A 19,309-nucleotide genomic window follows, 5' to 3' on the forward strand; every position below is an offset into this window, starting at 1 on the left:
AATATTTGAGCAACACCAGCCTGAAAAGAATCACCCAGGATTCCTCTTATCTCCCCCTTAATTGCCCCCTGAGAATGAAGGTAAACAGAGAAAGGGCCAAGATAAAGCCCCCAACCTCAGAGCTGGCAAATATTTAAACTTTGGTCTCAAAGTGGGAGGGGAGGATCACTTGACAAAGGAAGTATCACATTCAGAGAAGCAAAGGCGACTCAGGAATGGCCTTGGTTAGTCAAACAGGCAAATTAATGGGCAAACTCCAGAGCTGTCACCCCATCCCCAGAGGTCATTTTTCATTCTCTTTTTTCACAAACTGGAACAAACAAACTGGGTTCCTTGGGCTCTTATGGCCGTGGGGCCTAAAGCCTGTGGGGGCAAAGCTCGGCCCCTCGGCCAGGCCAGTCTGGGGCTGGTCTCTGCCGAGCCAGGGCCTCGGGCTGACCCTTCGGTGTGGCTGTTTGCTATCTCTGTGCTGCTAGTTCAAATTGTAGCGTTAAGCAGGGCCGCTAAAATGCCAGAGGCCTGGGTGTTTAAACACCTTTCCTCCTGCTGACCACTCCAAACTGCCCATTTCACTCTCCTAGAAGATGTTTCACTTCGTTGCCTAAGACAACAGGCTTCAAACTACTTTGATCATAAACTCCTATCAGCAAAACAAACAAATGAATGAATAAACAAATAGACAAATGATTGAATAAATAGATGAATGAATAAAATAAAATTTTAAAGTGAACACATCCCTCAATGTAGATATTCACTTACTTAGAAATCAAGTCCATATACAACTGAATTGATCATTATATACATCATAAAATTGACATGGATATTGACATTTGAACAGGATGAAATAAAGGTAAAAATCATAATTATTCCTGTAGTCAATAGGGAGTCAGTAAGGGAGTGACGGTGGTTAGAATTGTGCTTTGTGAAAATCACTTTGACATTGACAAGCATTTATTGAGCACCTGCTGTATGCTAGGTACTGTGCTAAGAACTGGAGGTCAGCTGGGTGGAGGATGGATTGGAGAGGGGAGAGAGTTGAGGCCAGGAGGCCAGTTGGGAGGTTATCGCAGTAGTCTAAAGGGGAAGGAGATCTGATGAATAGAAGGGGGGGATAGGTGAGATATGTGGAGGTAGAAATGGTAACTGACTGGCTCTGTGGGGTGAGGGAAGGGGAGGAGCCAAGAATGACACCATGAGTATCAGAGTCTGGGTGACCGGCAAGATGGAAGGTGACCTCAACGGTCCCAGGAGACACTGGAAGATGGCTGGGATGCGGAGCAAAGGTAATGAATGACATCTGTGACTTGGATTGCGATGGATCTTGTGGAACTCCCTCTGTCTGGGGAGGAGGGGGCTCTTATTTATCACTTACTCCTCCCTCCCCCACCAGAGTTGTTACCATTATGTGACATGGGGTGGGGGGGATGGGAGAAGCCTCTTCCCAAGGCCACCTGCCACCCTGCTGTGGGGATAAATGAGGTTAGGTCATGACTTCACCTTGGGGCTGACCCCGAGGGGAAATGAGGGGGATTTAGGGAGGGTAAGGATAGGGGTGGTAGTGTTGGAGATAAGCAATGATCAGCTCCCACAGTCAGGGTGGAGGCTTCCTGGCCCTCACTTTGGAGGGGAAGGGTTTAGTGGAAAATGATACTGACAGAAAAGTAAAATGACAATTTTTAGAGAAAAGAAGAAGAAAAGGATGTTTCTGTAGCAGCGAGGTGCACATAGGGTTATAAAAACACAGGTTTTAGTGGGCAAAATGGGCTCAATTTCCAACGTCCCCAGCTATGCTGAGTAGCCTGAGATCAGAGAATCCTATGGGGTGGAGGGTGTTATTCAAGGATGAGGATGGGCAGTTAAGAGGGGCAGAAGAATGGGGGTGGGGCTGTGCAACATGAAAGCAGCAGATCATGGGGTCAAGGCTAGGTATGTAGGAGAGTGAAAGGGGAGGAGGCGAGCTTTGGAGACTAGGGATGGATCAAAGGATCCCAGATCATGATAAGGGTAAAGATGAGCTTTTAGGTAAGGGAGAGAGGGGAGTATGGGAAGGCTAGGAGGCTGTGGTTTTCCATGTTTGAGGACATGCATTTATTAAGCACCCACTATATGCCAGGTTCTGTGCTAAGGGCTAGGGGTCCTGAGACAAAACTGTTGACTTCTAGGTCTGAGTCAGTCATGTGACTAAGCTCCTAGTCTCCATATGCCATGACAGCCTGGAAGGCTTCCCTTCTGACCCAAACTCCCTTCCTGATGCAGCTCAAATCTCACCTCCTACAAACCTCCTTGTCCTGGTCTCATCCTTTCCATGGATAAAACCGGAAGCTACTCTGGACTTGGGCAATGACCACTGGGCAGCTCAGAGCTGGAAATGGCTCTACCAAGCTCCTGAGAAGAGGCTGCCTCTGGGCAGGGGGAGAAAAGCAGCAGAGTGCTCCAGCGTCTCCTTCCACCACCCTGGCAAAGAAAGGACCTTTCGAGCTCCATGGGTCCAGAGGATTTTGGACTTCTGACTGATGGCATCAGGGAGGGTCTGCATTGGGCGCGAAGGACACACAACAGGCACTGAAGAAAGGAAGCGTCCAGGCTCCACAAAGAGCCCAACAGAAAGCTGGAGCTTCGGCACATGCCGAGGGGCCGATTCATGAGTGGCTCTCAAAGGGGAGAAGACGTTTAGAACACTGACCGCCCCCTCCCATTCCTGGGTCTTCTGCTGCTTCTCCAGCCACCAGGAGCTGTTATTTACATCCTTGCCACATATGCTTTCTGGAGTCTGAGCCCACTTCCTCCTGGAATCTGTGAGTATCTGTACCACAGATCTGGGGGATCCCAGGGGATAGGTGTTGCATTGACTTCCTTACCATGCCACCCTAGTAGATGCCCATTTCTAAAAGCTCATTAACTCTGGCTAACTAATTCACATCACCTGTGAAAGGTGGGGTGTGGGGAAATTAAATCATTGGGGGCTCATGAGCTATAGCAGCAGGAGGAAAACAACACAAAACAAAAATGTCCCGGCCACTCTGGATCCCCTAAAACCCGGAGAAGTATCGTTCGTCTGGGGCCAACTTGACAGTCTTAACTGAGGTTGAGGACAATAGCTCAGAGCCTGAGTTACATAAATATACAGAATGTGGAAAAAATTAATTCAACATAGTTAGGGGGGAATCAAGAGCAGCTTCAAGAATAAGATGGTTCTCAAATGAAACCAGGGATTCCAAGGCATAGGTGGGAGGAGGGACTCTCTGGGTATGGGGAACAGCTGGGGCGAGAGCCCAGAGTGTCCTGATTGGCAAAGGTGCCACATGGGTGGATTTCAGAGTGTGAGGAGGGAAGGACACCTAAGAAAACTGTGAAGGGTGGAAGGGCTCAGCTTTTGAAGGGCTTTAAATGTCATGTAGAAGAGGGTTAATTGGAAGCATCTGGAGTTTACTAAACTGGGGGGTGGGGTCTAGCATTACCAACTGACTGTCCTATAACCCACCTGGCCTGTGAGCATCCCAAACTCCACATGTCCCAGACAGACCTCCCGTTTTTCCTCCCATGTCCTTCACTCTCCCTTCCTGACTTCTGTTTCCACTGGGGGCACCTCTCTCCTGACTATCCCTCCAGTTCATAGCCTCTGAATCATTCTCAGTTCTTTGCTTTCCCCCATATCCAAGTGGATGCCAAGTCTTGGCCGCTCTACTTCCCCAACATCCCTGATGGCTGTTCCCTTCTGGACATGCAGCTACCACCCTAGTGAAATCCTGCATGACTCTTGCCTGGATTCCCAACTGGTTTCTGGGTTGGCGTCTCTCTCTCCAATGTGCCCTCTAGCTGGCTGCCACGTGGATATCACTAAAGTCTTAAATGATCTCATCCCTTCATTCCCTGGCTTACAAAGCCCCAGCCTCTCTGATATTCAAGACCCTTCAGTGCCCAGCTCCAGCCTCTCTCTCTTTCCACCTGATTGCACCAACTACTTCTCTTCATGGACATTCCATTCCAGCCATAGGGGCCTGCTGTTCTTCAGACACACTCTGCCCCTTTGCCCAGCATGTCTCCAAGCCCTGGGCTGCTCTCTCCTCACCTCCACCTCCCTCATGTGGCACCTCCTACAAGTAGACTTCCAGTCCCTACTCTCATGTACTGGCCAAGTTATGTCCTATTTATTTTGTTCACAATGTAAGCAACAGGAGGATGGGTCGGTGATAATGGGGGCACACTTGAGAGCATGCCTGGTAGCAGGGTCGTCAGGCTGAGCTCCCTGCCCTTGCTTTCAGAACTGGGCTCTCACTGATTGGCCAGCCCCATCCCCGCCCTCATTGAATTTATATTAACTCATCTAGACGCAGTGGTTCTCTCCACAGAAGGTAATCTCCCTGAGGGCAGGGAGCCTTTCATTCTGGATGTCGTCTCCCCAGACTGTAGCAGAGAACCTGAGCCTGGGCTGTGTGTGGACTCTATGGGTGTCCCTACCCACTCAGCACAGTGCCTGGCACAAAGGGAGTGCTTGGCTAAGGCTAATTGGTTGGATTACAATGTGCATGTTGACTTAAACATAACAAGCATAAGCTGAATGCTTGCTGTATACAGAACACCACGCGAGGCACTTGGCAAGACACAAAGTTTACATAATACAGGGGTTTCCAGTCTAATGGTGGGGTGGTTTAAGATGCTAATGCCGATAACTGCTGTACATAATATTACAAGATCCATAGACCAAAGGTGAAGTTTGTGAAGGTGGAAAAGGTCAGAATGACTGAGGGAAGCACAAGAGAATGGGGAGGCCTGGGTGGGCTCAGAATGTATTTACTAATATATTTTAAAAGGAAGAATGATGAATCACAATAGCAAAAGGAGCAAACAGCCAAAACACAAACTGCTTTGTGGAGGGAGAGGGGAGGGAATAGATGACAGGTTCAGATTAAGAGGAGACACAGAAAAAAATTATTGAGCAGTCTGTGGGAAAAAGCCAGGGCCAATGATGGGATTAATATTTTAAGAGTGAACACACATAGGTGGCGCAGTGGATAGAGCACTGGCCCTGGAGTCAGGAGTACCTAAGTTCAAATCTGGCCTCAGACACTTAACACTTACTAGCTGTGTGATCCTGGGCAAGTCACTTAACCCCAAATGCCTCACTCAAAAAAAATTAATAAGAGTGAACACACATTTCTCCAGTCACCCCCAGAGGAAGCATCCTCCAGAATACAAACTCAGCATTAGGGGCTAGTGGTGGGCCAGGAAACAGGACAGGGGCTAACCCAGTCTCTTCCTCATCTTTAGGCCTTGGTTTCCCCATCTGTAAAATGGGGAGATTGGCTCACATGGTTTTTACTGTGTCTCCCAGCTCCAGAGCCAGAGGTAGTATGGTATAGTGGACAGAGCACTGGACTAGGTAACAGGAAGACTTGGGGTCAAATTCTGCCTCAGACATTTGTAAGCTGTTAGACCCCGGACAAATCATTAAATCACTCTGAGATGAATGGAGATAATCATAGCTCCTACCTCAAGGGGCTGTGGTGAGGATTGAATGAGATAATTCATAAAACTCTTCATAAACCTTCAGGTTGGAGAAGGAAATGGCAAACTAATCCAGTATCTTTGCCAAGAAAACTCCAAATGGGGTCAAGAAGAGTCAGACACAAATTTAAAACGGCAGAACCACAACCTAAACTTAAACGTATTATATAATTTGAGTCATTGCTATCATTAGCCTAGAAATCTTATTGGGATGAAGGACTGAAAAAGTATTCTGAAAGCACTGACTTTGCGCCTAGCATTGTACCAAGTGCTGGGGTTGGAGGCAAAAAAAGCCAGAGAAATGCTGATCTCACATCACTGGGGACAACAATATACAGAATAAGATCCAGCTACAGGGAAGATGGAAAAGACCAAAGGGCCTGTGGGAGTAATGGTGGGCAGTGAGTGAGACCCAGCCATCCCAGGTGAAGGGCTCTGCCCTGGATCGAACATCAGATGCCCAGAAGAACATGGGTCTCCTAACTCCCACTTCTGAGTTCAGGGATTCGCACCCCAATTTTCCAGCTAAAGAAACCAAGGGTCAGAGAGGCAGTGACTTGTCCAGGGTCACACACGTGCTATTGTAACTCCTCAAACGTTTCTTTTTAAATGATGCTATGATGCACAGTAGCTATCTGTATTAATATACTGAACGACCCGATGAGTAAATTCATTGGAGGCAGGATTTGAACCCGCGTCATCCTGATTCTAAACCACAGCCTGTACACTCTCTACTTTCCCACGAGATGAGCTACTGGCTACCTGCGCTCACAACCTCCGTGGGCCTTTAGGTGGCCCTTCATTGCCATCCAAAATGTCCTAATTTGAGCTTTTTATAGCACGAGTGAAAACGCTAAAAATGGCTGAGAATGGGGCAGGGCAGTGGGTGAGTGTGAGAGGGGATTCCATCAGAAACACTTCCTGGGGGCCGACGCTGTTCAGGCCATTAAGAAAATTCCTCAAGATGGTGGTTTAATTCTTGAAATTGTACGGAGGCCCCTTAAGGAAGCTGTTGTGTGCGAACGCCATGTTACTTAAAATACTTGGGGACATCACCCAGATTTCTTCATTCTTCTTCCAGCCCTCAGATAGCTCAGCTATCTCACTAATGCAGGACCTCCTTCTGCCCATGCTCTTCATAATCCATTCGTGCCCACTCGTTCTGTGAGGTGCTCACCCAAGTTCTACCATAGACCCTCGGCAGAGGATGCATCCGGTGGAGGAAACCTTCCTGCCCATCGTGTTCCCCCTTTGTGGGATGCTTGGGCTATCCATGGGATTGGAGGTTCAGCACCAGAAGGGCCACTACAGGTCATCCAGTCTGACTTCTTCAGGTGAGGATTCGGAGACCCAGAGAAGGAAGTGCTAGCCCAGGTGACAGAGGGGCTGAGTGCCAGAACTGGAATTTGAACCCATGTCCTCTGACTCAAAATCCATCTGCCTTTCACTGTTCCGGGGTGCCCCTTCTGCCCAAGGGTAACCCTCCACCACGGGACCAGCCCGTCTCCTTTTCTGATTTCATGTTCCCTTGATAACATCTCGGATGGAGAATGTAAGCTCTGCAGGGAATATTTCTATTTTTGTGTTTGTATCACTGGCGTCTGGGACATTTTGCTTCTTTGTTTCAATTGTATCTGTGGTTTCATCAGTACAGGGACTTCTATTTAAGAAATTCCTTCTACTGATGCAGATATGCAGCTCTTCTGCAACTTGGAACCCTAGCAAGTCACTAGGGACAGGGACTTATCCAGGGTCACACAATAAGTATGGGACCGATAAGAGGAGAGACTTCAAATCTAGCCTTTTCTCCCTCATAGGCTTCTGGGCTGCTTCCTCTCTCCTCGCACAAAGTGGGTGCTTTGTGAATGTTTGTCAAATTGAATCGGATATACCTTATGCCACTTTTTTTGTGCCTAGCTCAGCTTTGCCAATAGAATGCATCTGACTGGTGTCCACCTTCAATCCCTCTCCCATCTCTTAGATCACCTCCATCTTGTCTTGTGCTCACTAACATGAATCTGAGTCAAGAAAAAAAGTCTAGGATTAGGGAAAAAACAAAACAAAAAAACCTGTCTGCCTTATATGGTAAGTAGAGTAGATCTACATACATACATATCTACATACATACATACATATAACACATATATACATATATACACACACACCTATATATGAATCAATAAACATTTATTAAGTGCCTACCATGTGCTAGGCACTGTGCTAAGAACCAAAGAAACAAAGAAGCAAAAGACAGTTCCTGCCCTCCAAGAGCTTGCAATCTAATGGATAGATCAACATACATAGATGTGTGCATGTTAGGTTATGTAAAACAAAAGATAGCAATTTTTTAAATAAAAAAGAAAACTAATTGTGAGAATCTTTTCCCCCAAGTCAAGCTTAAATTCTCTGCATTAGAATATAGGGCCTTCAGAGGATGGCTTTTCCCTCTCTCTGTGTTCGGGCACTCAGAAGGAAGGTTGCTGGTCTCTTTGCGATGACTCCCTTCCTCCTCCTGAAGCTCTGCCCTCTGGGGTCAGGCCAAACAAGCCTCACCCCTTTACCACATGACCTTTCCCTCTCCAGGCCACTTTGCTTGGAATTTATGCCAGTTTGCTAATGTCCCTTTTAAAACCCAGTAATGTGCCTAAGAGGTCCACCCAGATCACATTTCCCAGGCAAAGAGAAATGAGATGACTTTTCCTCACATAGTTTATCTTAGAAATTATCCCTCAGGGTCTCTGATCTGGAATATTTTCAGAGTTCTGAGAATGGGGAGGACAAGGGTGGAATGAAGTTTTCTTGGCCCTGGGAAGGTGTTAGAACAGCTGGAGGAAGCCAATGAAAACCAGCCAAATGGAGCCGGGAACCTTGAAAGCCGAGAGTCCTTCGTTGTCTCAGCTATTCCATCTTAGTCTCATGGTTTTAGAACGGAAAGGTCCTTGGGGACTTTGCAGGGGAGGTGAGTGAGACGGAGCTGGCTTGGCTGCACAGTGACTTCTCCAGCATCAGCTAGTGAGTGGTACGCAGGTCTCAGAATACTAGACCTGGGCCCTTCTTTATCCTTTTCCAATCTCTTTCTACCCACTTACTAGCTATGTGATCTTGACAGGCAGGTGGATAGGCAACATGCAATTATTAAGCTCTTACCTTGTGCCAAGCACTGAGTTAAGTGCTGGGAATACAAATGTAAGCAAAGAGAAAGACAGTGCTTACCCTCAGGGAGCTTATATTTGCATAGGAAAAGACAACAGGTAGAAAAGGGAACTGAAAAGGTCAGGGGAGATGTGGATGTATAAAGAGGCTGGGCTAGCCACACAGAACTACAAGTTCAGGTAAAATTCTAGTTATATGGTGTTTTGCTGCAAAGAATGTAGTTCCATGGCCCAGAAGTCACTACCTGCTACATTCCATTTGTTTCTTTGATACCAGCACTAGACCTCTGCCTTAAAAAAAGAAGAAAAGGACCCACATGTACAAAAATATAGAACAGCTCTTTCGTGATGGCTAAGAACTGGAAACTAAGGGACTGCCCATCATTGGGGAATGGCTGAATAAGTTACGGAGTAAGAATATAATGGAAGACTACTGTACCCTAAAAAACGATGAAAGGAATCATTTCAGAGAATCCTCAGAAAGGAGGAAGCAGGAGAACAGTTTACCCAATAACAAAAACACTATAAAAATAGCCAACTTTGAAAGCATTAAGAACCCAAATCAAGGCAATAGCCTCTCTGGATTTTAGAGAACTGATAATGATGAAGAACACTAGCCACCTCCTAACAGAGAGCTGGAGGTCATGGGGTACAGACATAAATGAGACATAGAGGTTTTGTACATGGCCAATGCAGGAATTTGTTTTGATGACTATGCAGATGTTACAAAGGCTTGGTTTTTCTTTTCCAGTGGGAAGGGGTGAGAGAAAAAATAGATTTTTGTTAATTAAAAATATGAAAATTCAATTTTAAAAAAGAATGTAAAGTCCCTACCCAATTTGCTTATATCACTTGACAATTATGTGACCTTTGGTAGGTCTTGAAAGATCTGAGGGCTCTGGTTGACTCTCTCTCTCTCTCTTTCTTTCTTTCTTTCATGGTACAATGAGGGTTAAGTGTCCTGCCCAGGGTCACACAGCTAGCAAGTGTCAAGTGTCTGAGACCAGATTTGAACTCAGGTCTTCCTGAATCCAGGGCTGGTGCTCTATCCACTGCACCACCCAGCCGCCTCCCTGGTTGACTCTCTAGGATGCTAAATTGCAGAGGACGCGCTGACCTTGGTAGGAAGGGCTTCCTTCAGTGAGCTCTGCATACCAGTGTCAGCACAGATACAATCTCTAGCCCCAGCCCTACCTGTCAACTACATGTGACATGTCTCTTACTGAAAATTTACTGTGTGCCCCAGGACACCATAAGTCCCAGTCCCATCCCAACACTGAACTGAACCATGAAGAATTTCCCATGGTTACTCTACTTTTGTAGGGGGAGGGGAGGAGAAGAGACTTGTCATTTTATATGTATAGATTCTTGGAGTGGAAACTCCTTTCACTGACCCATATTTGCAGTTCATATGAAACTTCCTGTCTGGGGACTTGCTCACGTGGTCATGAAATATTTATGTAACTTAGGCAAGACTTGAACCCACATACTCCTGAATCCAAAGCCAACTAACTCACTGTGCCACACTGCCTCTGGATGCTCCAATGAAAATTCTCATAGCCCAAGTACCCAATAAAAACAAATGAGAAGCATCCCCTTGGAGTTGATTACCCTAGAGTTTGATTGGGAGTGTCTGTTCTGCTTTTTCTTCGCAGAAGTCAAACAAATTGTTTTCTAACACATTGGTCTCAAGAAATAAATAGACAGGTTATACCGATGTCATCTACCCTTAAATCTAACTGAGCCAGTGATCACCCCCCCCCCCGCCCCCGCAACTGTTTCCATGAATACTCACTCCATCATGGATGGTGGGATGGTGCAGCAGTCCTGGATGGCAGTCAATGGGGAGGTCAAATGCGCTGTGTAGGAGGCTTCAACAACCTGTTTGTTCCGGTTTACTACATCCAAGTAACGGTTGAACTTTTCTCGGATTTTTTTGGCTAGCTGTGAGAGAGATGGGGGGAAATGGAAACAATCAGTCTGTACGCCTCCATTCTTCTAACAAACTAATAAAGCTGTGAACCATCTGGCCTTATAATAAATTTTCACTCCAACAAACAAGACACACCAAGGTCCACCTGCCCACCACCTTCCTTCTCCATGATGTAGGGTGAAATAGTCACCCAAAGGGAAAAGAGTGGAAGAAATGCCACAAGTCACAGAAGGTAACCCAGATGGTGAGGACCATAACTGACATTTATTTTGCAGTTTACAAATGTTATTTCCTTTCATTCTCACAACAATCCTATGAGGAAACTGCAGTTAGTATCCCCGTTTTACAGATGGGATGCATCTCTGACACAGGCTGGCTGTATGACCCTGGGCAAATCACTTAATCTCTGGTGCATGGGGCAATTTTCTGTTGCAGAGAAGGTGCTGATTTCATTGGGAAGGGGAGATTCCTCACCTGAGTATTCTCTATTTCAATGAAATCACAGCTCCATTCCCTATCTCTATTATAGAATAGATTTTTAATAAATGTTTATTATACATGTTGATAACATTAAATATTATGTAAATATACTAAATATAGATTTTGCAGATAAAGAAACTGAGACCGAGTTAAGTGGCCTGGCCAGAGTCACACAACTAGTAAGTATCTGAGGCAGGATTTGAATCAGCCCTTCTTTTCTGAAAGTCCAGCCCTCCATTCACTACAACAAGGTGTTCCCAAATAAAAACATATGGATTGTTACAGAAGCTCAAGTGTTATGCACAGGCAAACCAAGAAACTACAAGGAAGATTCACACACAGCCCTCTAACTGAGAATGAATGAATGAATGAATGAATGAATGAATGAATGAATGAATGAATAAAAAGCATTTATACAATGCCTACTAAATGCATGCCAGGAACTAGGCTAAGCACTGGGGATACAAATACAGAGGTGACATTTCTTGACCTTAAAGTGGGGAGAGGGGGAATACACATAGAGGTATGGCAGCAAAAGAGTAATTTTATTTTATTTTGCAGGGCAATCAGGGTTAAGTGACTTGTCCAAGGTCACACAGCCAGTAAGTGTCAAGTGTCTGAGGATAGATTTGAACTCAGGTCCTCCTGAATCCAGGGCTGGTGCTTTATCCACTGCACCACCTAGCTGCCCCCCCAGAGTAATTTTATTTTAGAAAGTAATTGGGCTGCTGAATTGACAAACACCTTCCATGGATAGATAAGGTATGGATTAATCATTTGCTGTGTGCCAGGAATGAGGCTAAATGTTAGGAAGGAAAAAAAAAGCCCAAAGATAGACCCTACACTCAAGTAGCTTCCATTCGAAAGAGGGAAGACAACGCATAAAAAGGAGATAGATATTTGGGGGAGGTACAAGGCAGAAAACAATAAATCGAATCCTGTAAAAATAGCAGCAGAGAAGAGGACAAGGCAAATCAAGACAAAAGAGGTGGGGAGCCTGCAGAAGATGATTCTGACTATGGAGATGTCAGCATCCCAGGCACAGCAAGGGAGGAGGGAAAGGACGAGGTCAACAGCTGTGCCCTGGATTTGTGGGTTTGCTAAGGAAGAAGGCAGAAGACCGTAGGATTGTAACGGTGCAGCTTCAAGGAACCGTGAAGCTATCTAGTCCAAGTTCCTCAGTTTTACAAATGAGGAAACTGAGGTAGACAGAGATTAAGTGACTTGTCCGAGATCACACAGGTGCCAAGAATCACAGCCAGGTTGCAAATCCGTGGCTTATGATTTTTCCATATTTCATGCTTGGCCCTGAGATCTGTTTTTTGGTTCAAATTCCAGATTGCCTTCTCCAATCCTGCTTAAAATGAGATCCTGATTTATCTACATTCCCTGAGAATACTGTGACGAATAGAGGAATATGTGAAAGGGGGACCAAAAGCTTCAGCTTGGGGGCTGTAGGGGGAGTCATTTTGGGCTGGTTAGAAAAGGCAGCTAGGGGATGCCATAGTGCAGGGAACGTTGATGCTGCAATCAAGAAGACCCCAGTTCAAATCCAGGCTTAGACACTTACTACCTATGTAATCTTGGGCAAGTCACTTAACCCTCCTTGTCTCAGTGTTGTTCTCCACTGTAAAATGATCTGGAGAAGGAAATGACAAACTGCTCCAGTATCTTTGCCAAGAAAAACCAAATTGGGTAAGAAAGAGTCTGAAATGAGTGAACAACTATTATTACTGTTGTTATTGTGTCTATGATTCTGTGGAAGCAGGCATTGGGAGCACAGGTCATTTATTTATTTATTTATTTATTTTTTAGTGAGGCAATTGGGGTTAAGTGACTTGCCTAGGATCACACAGCTAGTAAGTGTTAAGTGTCTGAGGCCGGATTTGAACTCAGGTACTCCTGACTCCAGGGCTGGTGCTCTATCCACTGCGCCATCTAGCTGCCCCATTTATTTTTTTAGGGAGAATAAGCCTCCTAGGGCCAGACAAGGATGGGGACCTAACAAGTGGTGGTGAGATGGGCCCGTAATAACACATCTCTTTATATCCCATATGTATAAGTAGATGCACAGGATTTATATATTATAATAAATTTCTAATCTATTGTTATGTAGTCATAATATGTGAAAGGATTATTATGTATAATAACTTAGACATAACATGTAATTACATATCAATAATAAACTCTGTAGTTAAATGAGATGAATTGTGAGGTTTTGTCCCAATTCCCCCAAATCCTGAGCCTATCTAACACCACCCCACTTCTTGCTTGCTGTTGGAAGTCAAGTCCTCCCGAAGAGTCACTACCCACGATTCCAAGACAGTTCTCTTTCCTTTCTGCTCTAGAACAGGGGTTCTTAACCTGAGGTCCACCTCAGGTCTGGGGACAGATTGAAAAAGATGGATGAATGTGGTTGGAAAAAACCCCTACCTCTTATCGGCTTCCTTTGTAATCGAATCTATTTCCTGTACTTAAAGATATGATTCTGCGAAAGGGCCATGGGCTTCACCAGCTTGTAGCCAGAGGGCTCCAGCCCCACAAACCAGGGGAGAACATCAGGTTTTTTTTTTCCAATTTTATTGCTCAGAATGAAAGCTGAAATGTTTTACTTTACTACACATTGTAATAAGGCAAGTCCCTTTTCTGGCTTCTGATTAAAACTGGGTTGTTGGGGGTTTTTTGTGGGGGAAGGGTTTGAAGTGGGCCTCTTTGAAAAAATTACTTTCCCTTATCCCTTGCAACCAAATAAATAAAAAATAACTAAACTGGAAGTGAATGTGTACAGTGCGAAGGCCCTATTCACCTGTGAGGTTGTTGGGCCTAACAAATAAATGTCTTTGCTAACTATTAAGAGCAGCTCTCTTCATCATGATTTGCTTCTGGCTGGGAATAATGAGGCCCAGTTGGTAAGAGCGGCCCTGTGTTTGCCTCCATTGTTCCCATCCATCACAACAGCTCAATTCCAGGTCTCCAAGGGCTCTGTTTGTTAATAGGATGTTGTGCCAATGAAATGACTTATAGAATTATAGCTAATTGGTTGTGGAGAATGATTTATTATCAGCACGCCAGAGGATTGCTAATCATTTCCATCAGGCTATGCCTCTACCCAGCAGTGGGCAGGCAGAGAACAAGAGGAGGAATCTGAGGCACTTCCGTTTCTGCAGGCAAGACGGTGTTTGAATGAGATTTTGCTCCAGTTGCTTTCTTCTGGTTTCCCAGTATCCCCTGAATAAACAATCAGAAGAACAAAGGTTGTGATCTGGAAGGCACCTCGGAGTCCATGGAGTGGAACCCCCTTATTTTACAGGCGGGGAAGCTGAGGACCAGCTCAGGGTCATACTGCTGGTAAAGCGTCTTGGGTTACATTTGAACTCAGGTCTTCTTACTCCAGGCCCCACACTGAATCCACTCACTGAACCATCCAGCTGTCTCCAGGGTTCTCAGTTTTGCTAAAAATTCCCATTACGTGTGCTCACATGCATGTGTGTACACACACAGATGCACACATGCCTAAATATGTCCTCTTTGGTTTGACATTCCAGGTATAAAGTAGGAAGGAAATATGTGATTTTGTACAGCCCTGCCCGACCTGACTTCTATGGTTTCAAAGGAAATGTCATTTACCTAATGAACGAGTCTGATAGCTGAGAAACCCCTCCAGATTTGGGGGCTTTCTAGGGATAGCTGGTGTTTCCTGTTATCTTGCCTGGCATCTCTCTCCTTTCTCCCATGGAAGCTGATGAGATCACCGAGCCAAGACAACCAAGGGAGAAGAGAAGGTGGCCAGGGCAGAGTTGGGAGTTACACCCCCCCCCCTTAGTAGATTCAACATCAATGTTCCACTCTTTTCTGGAATCCGTGAGGAATATCCCTCTAGAAAATGTCATCTCCCTTGTAACCTTGATGACTGGGAACCTTCTAGACCATGAAGTCAGAGGTGGCAAGCCCACACCTGGGCAGGAACTGCTCCCGCCCCCAAGCTGGGCTCAGACACAGCTGATTCTCTTCAATGTCTTTGGGCTGGTTCATGGGCTGATAAGGAGGGACCACAAGAGCCTGGGCTCACCACAGCCATGAGCCCTAAAGTTGTCTAAGACTTCGGGGACCCACCATGTGTGCAGACTCCCCTGTGTTTCTATCTCCAGAATCCAACTAACTGCTCAGCCCACATTCCGAAATGCCTTTTGACTGACTGACCATCGTGGGATCCCTGTTCTTGCCCTCCTGCCAAAAATTCCCTCAGGGACAGTGACCTGACTCTTTGTCCTCTACCTCCTCCGTTCTCTGATGACATCTCTTGGCTGCCCCTACTCCATGCCCTTTGGTGCCTCTACTTTCAGCCTTCCTTTGTGGGGGCACCAGAGGAAGACCCTTTTCTTGGCTGCATTGGCCCATCTGCTTTTTCTGTGAGGCCCTCTAAGTCCCAGCAAGGAAACCTCAGGGAGCGACTGAGAGTTTCACCCGAAACTGAAGATGAAAAAATGTCACTGGTGGTTTTTCTCCTACTGAGATTTCTCATTTCAGGGTTTCCTCTTTGTAAGCCCCGAACCCAAATGCTCCTAAATCATATCCCCACCCTCCTTGTCTGGTCTGGTTTTTGCATATTACCCTACTTCCTTTTCTTCAAAGCTCAACTCAGGATGCTGGCTCCTCCAGGAAGCCACTCCTGACCTGCCTCCCCAGGGAAAGCTTTCTCTTCCTTTTCTCTCTGACTCTCTCCCTCATTCCCTCCCTCCCCTTCTGCATCCTTCCCCTCCCTCTCTCCCTCTCCCCCTCTTCTCTTTCTCCCCTCTCCTCTTCTCTCTCTCTCTGTCTTTCCTCCCTCTCTCTTCCTTTGCCCCTCTCTCTTTCGCTCTCTCTCCCCTGAACCCCGACTTTTTGATCCCATATTTCCTGGATTCAAACTTTAAACTATCTCACCTTCCTTCATATCACAGTTCATAAAATTAAAAGCTGGACCCTTAGCGTCTAGCTCTGATATTTTCAACATAAAGAAAGGAGAGAGCCAGAGGTCAGTGATCTTGCCACCACACCTCAGCTTCCTCCTCAGCCTGGGACATTCATCCTCTGTGACGTCTGCCCACCAAGCTGGCCCCCTCTTGCAATGGTGAGTCCTCTTCCACTTTGGGGAAGGGCCCTGGCCAGCCCACTTTCATTCTCCTCCTGGCTCTGTTGAGGACTTTCTGGACTTGCACACTGTGCCCCCAGAGACTACACCCCTCCACCCACAGCCTGGCTGTGTGACCTTGGGCAAATTACTTAACCCCTCTGTCCTCCAGAAGACTCTCTAAGTCTCTGAACTGAAGAAAAATCACAGAATTCTACCGGCTAGCAAAGAATTCCCCAGATCCCTCAATGAATGACTTCTCAGGCTCAGGTCCATCCCTATGTATTCATACCAGCACTCTCTCTGTGTCGTGTGGGCTTTCTTTCTTTAACCTCCTTGGGGCATAAACCTCAAAATGGAATCCTGGGGTTGGAGGACATGAATAATTCAGTGACTCCTCTAGCAATGCTGTTTTGTAGAATGGCCAGACCACTGGAACAACTCAGTGCTCCATGAACAGTGTATCTACCTGCCTAAAGTAACAGTGACATTTTGGCCTGGGGGCAGATAGAAGGTCAGGGACACTTGGGATGGAGGGCTGGGGGACCTGGGGTGAGTCTCTTCATCTCTCTGAGGCCTGGGTACCTCTCCAAGGCCAGAAAGTCCATGGCAGTGACCAGTATGCCCTGGGGGAAGGAGATTCCAGACAACACAGGTCCAGAGCATGTGGGTGTGTGGGTGCCTGAAGACATGTGTACATGCATGTACTCTCACACACATATGGAAATATCAAATCTACAGAATGGATCATGGAGGTGATTAGATGAATCCACACAAAGAGACCTGATAGAAATTTTAAGAGTCCCAGACCTTTTGGGCAGAGCTTGATGAAGCTGATGTTGGAGGGACAATCGATGTAGGTTCCACCTCAGTCCATGTAACGGAGAGATAACAAAGAAAAATCTGGAGACAAAATTGTGAGGAGAGCCAGGCGCACAGCCCTCCCCAGCACAATTAGAAATGTTTTTCTCACCAGGCTCAACTTTTCACCTCTTCCTGTCCCTTTATCCTTCTCCCTTCTGCCCCTGGGGTGTGTCTGAATGCTGATGAGACAAGAACTCAAAGGAGGTCAGAGGTCAGGTGCAGGCAGCGGGGAGCACGCAGGCATCTGCCCCCCAGGGGAAGCGCTTCCAGGCGGCCAGCCGCCATCACCAATGACAACGTTTCATCCCAACATCAGTGGCCTGCTCCCTCGGTGAATTTTGTCTTCCTTAATTTTCCCATAGACATTCTTACCCATTTGCATACTTCCCAGAAGTCTTTATTTTCCAAAGCCTTTTTTATTTCCTCTTCGGTTTTCCATTTCAGAAGGCTGCTGGGGGCCCAGAGGAGGGACTTGAGGGAGGATGGGGTCTCCAGAAGGTACAAACAGAAAACCTCCAGTACACACCTTATTTATGGCTGCTTTCTAAGCCCAAGCCCTGGAAGGAGGCTTCAATGCTAGGAAAATCTTTGTTTAAAATATGTCACAATGCAGCTGACAGGCCCAGGCAATGAAGCCATTTTACCGGAGGGGCTTGAAGATTCAGAGGAAAACTACATCTTGAATGCAAAGGAGTTAGCATTCAACACCTGCAACCTTTAGAGCACAGTAAGAATTAAACAGACAATTCCTCTCTCTCAACTCCCTTCTAATTCAAGACCAGACCTTGCTGCTTCTTGATATCTTTCAGGGTATTTTATGTAAAATGGGATGCCATTGTCCTTGTCACTGTAATTATAACTTCTCCCTCCTCTGAATGAGGAAGGGCCGCCTCAGGAAGCAGAGAGAAGGCCTTCGAGCAGGATTGCCCAGAAAACTTGGGAGCTAAAACGCTGAGTTTTGTATAGTCTGAGCCCCTTATTTAAGCAAGACTTTTGGGATGCCCTGAGAAGTCTGAGGGCCCAGTGACAACTTTAAACGGAGGTTCTTATTGAGTTACTCAAGCTTGTAGACACGTAGCAGGCATGCTGTGAGGCCAGAGATCTGGCTTTGGAGCCAGGGGTCAATTTCTGGTTGTGGGACCCTGGACAACTTGCTTAGAAGTAGGAAATTCTTGAGACTGGAAGTTGGAGAGAAGGGCAGAGGAAGTTTCAGGTCCAGGCCCTATCATCCCTCCTCTTTAAAATCCCTGACTAGGTGGCACAGTGGACAGAGCACCAGCCCTGGAATCAGAAGGAACTGACTTCAAATCTGACCTCAGATACTTGGCACTTACTAGCTGTGGGACCCTGGGCAAGTCACTTAACCCCAGTTGTCTCACCAAAAAAAAAAAAAATAATTGACTAAAAACCAGAAAGGACCTCTGAGGTCATCAGACCCAACCCCTTACCTCACAGGTGAGCCCACAGGTCCAGGGTCACACTCATAAGGGTCAAAGATCTGAGAGTGACTTGGCCAAGGTCATGCAGAGGGAAAAGAGGCAGAGCTGGGGTGGGAGGCCAGGCCCTCTGATGAAGAATCCCACACCCGCTCCTTGCCGAGGGGTTCATGGCTAGCTCCCAGCAGAGCTGAAACAAGAATCCCCAGTTCCCGACTCCCAGCCCGGTGCCTTTTCTGGGACACAGGCCTCCAGGGATCGACCATCATCAAAGGAAGCCAATCATCTCAGCGAAGCTAAGTCATGTCCCAGGCATGCTGCTGCCTGGCCTGGATCCACTGAGACGGGGCCGCAACCTGCTGCTGACGGGCAGGCTGCGGGTGGACAGGCATGATTTATAATCCCAGGAAGCTCGGGATGGGAGGGGATTTTTCCTGCCCAGCTTCACTGTCACATATTCTGGGTGAGCGGAAGGGGGAGCTGGGTTGCTGGGCAGCAGCCACTCCAGGGGAGGAGCAAGATGGAAAAAACAGAAGGCAAGTGCTGACATGCTGGAGAGGTGGAGAGGGGGGGTCAAGGGCTGGGCTGAAGGCGCCTCCTCTTTTGCCCCAACAAGCTCCCAGGAAAGACGATGGTAGGTCTCAGGGTGGAAGCACAGAAATATCACTAAAAGCAGGGATGAGCTCAGAGTAGATCTGGGTCAAGTCTCACATTTTACAGATGGGGAAACCGAGTCCCAGGCGGTCTAGTGACCTGCTCAAGGTCACAACAGTGTTTGAGCTCTGTCCCAGAGAACCGGAGCCATCACAAACCCATGTCTGGTGAGGAC

The 19,309-nt window shown here is 46.7% G+C and overlaps 1 protein-coding gene across 1 annotated transcript in view; it reads right to left on the bottom strand.

Annotated features, from left to right (window-relative positions):
* CACHD1 (cache domain containing 1) overlaps positions 1-19,309 on the bottom strand; it is a 235,725-nt gene that overhangs the window by 107,884 nt on the left and 108,532 nt on the right. The window contains exon 3 of the mRNA XM_043963374.1: positions 10,453-10,601. Coding sequence (XP_043819309.1) covers positions 10,453-10,601 — 149 coding nt within the window. The remainder of the gene's footprint in view (positions 1-10,452; positions 10,602-19,309) is intronic.

The sequence above is a fragment of the Dromiciops gliroides genome, chromosome 4, assembly GCF_019393635.1.
Source record: "Dromiciops gliroides isolate mDroGli1 chromosome 4, mDroGli1.pri, whole genome shotgun sequence".
NCBI classification, from domain to species: domain Eukaryota; kingdom Metazoa; phylum Chordata; class Mammalia; order Microbiotheria; family Microbiotheriidae; genus Dromiciops; species Dromiciops gliroides.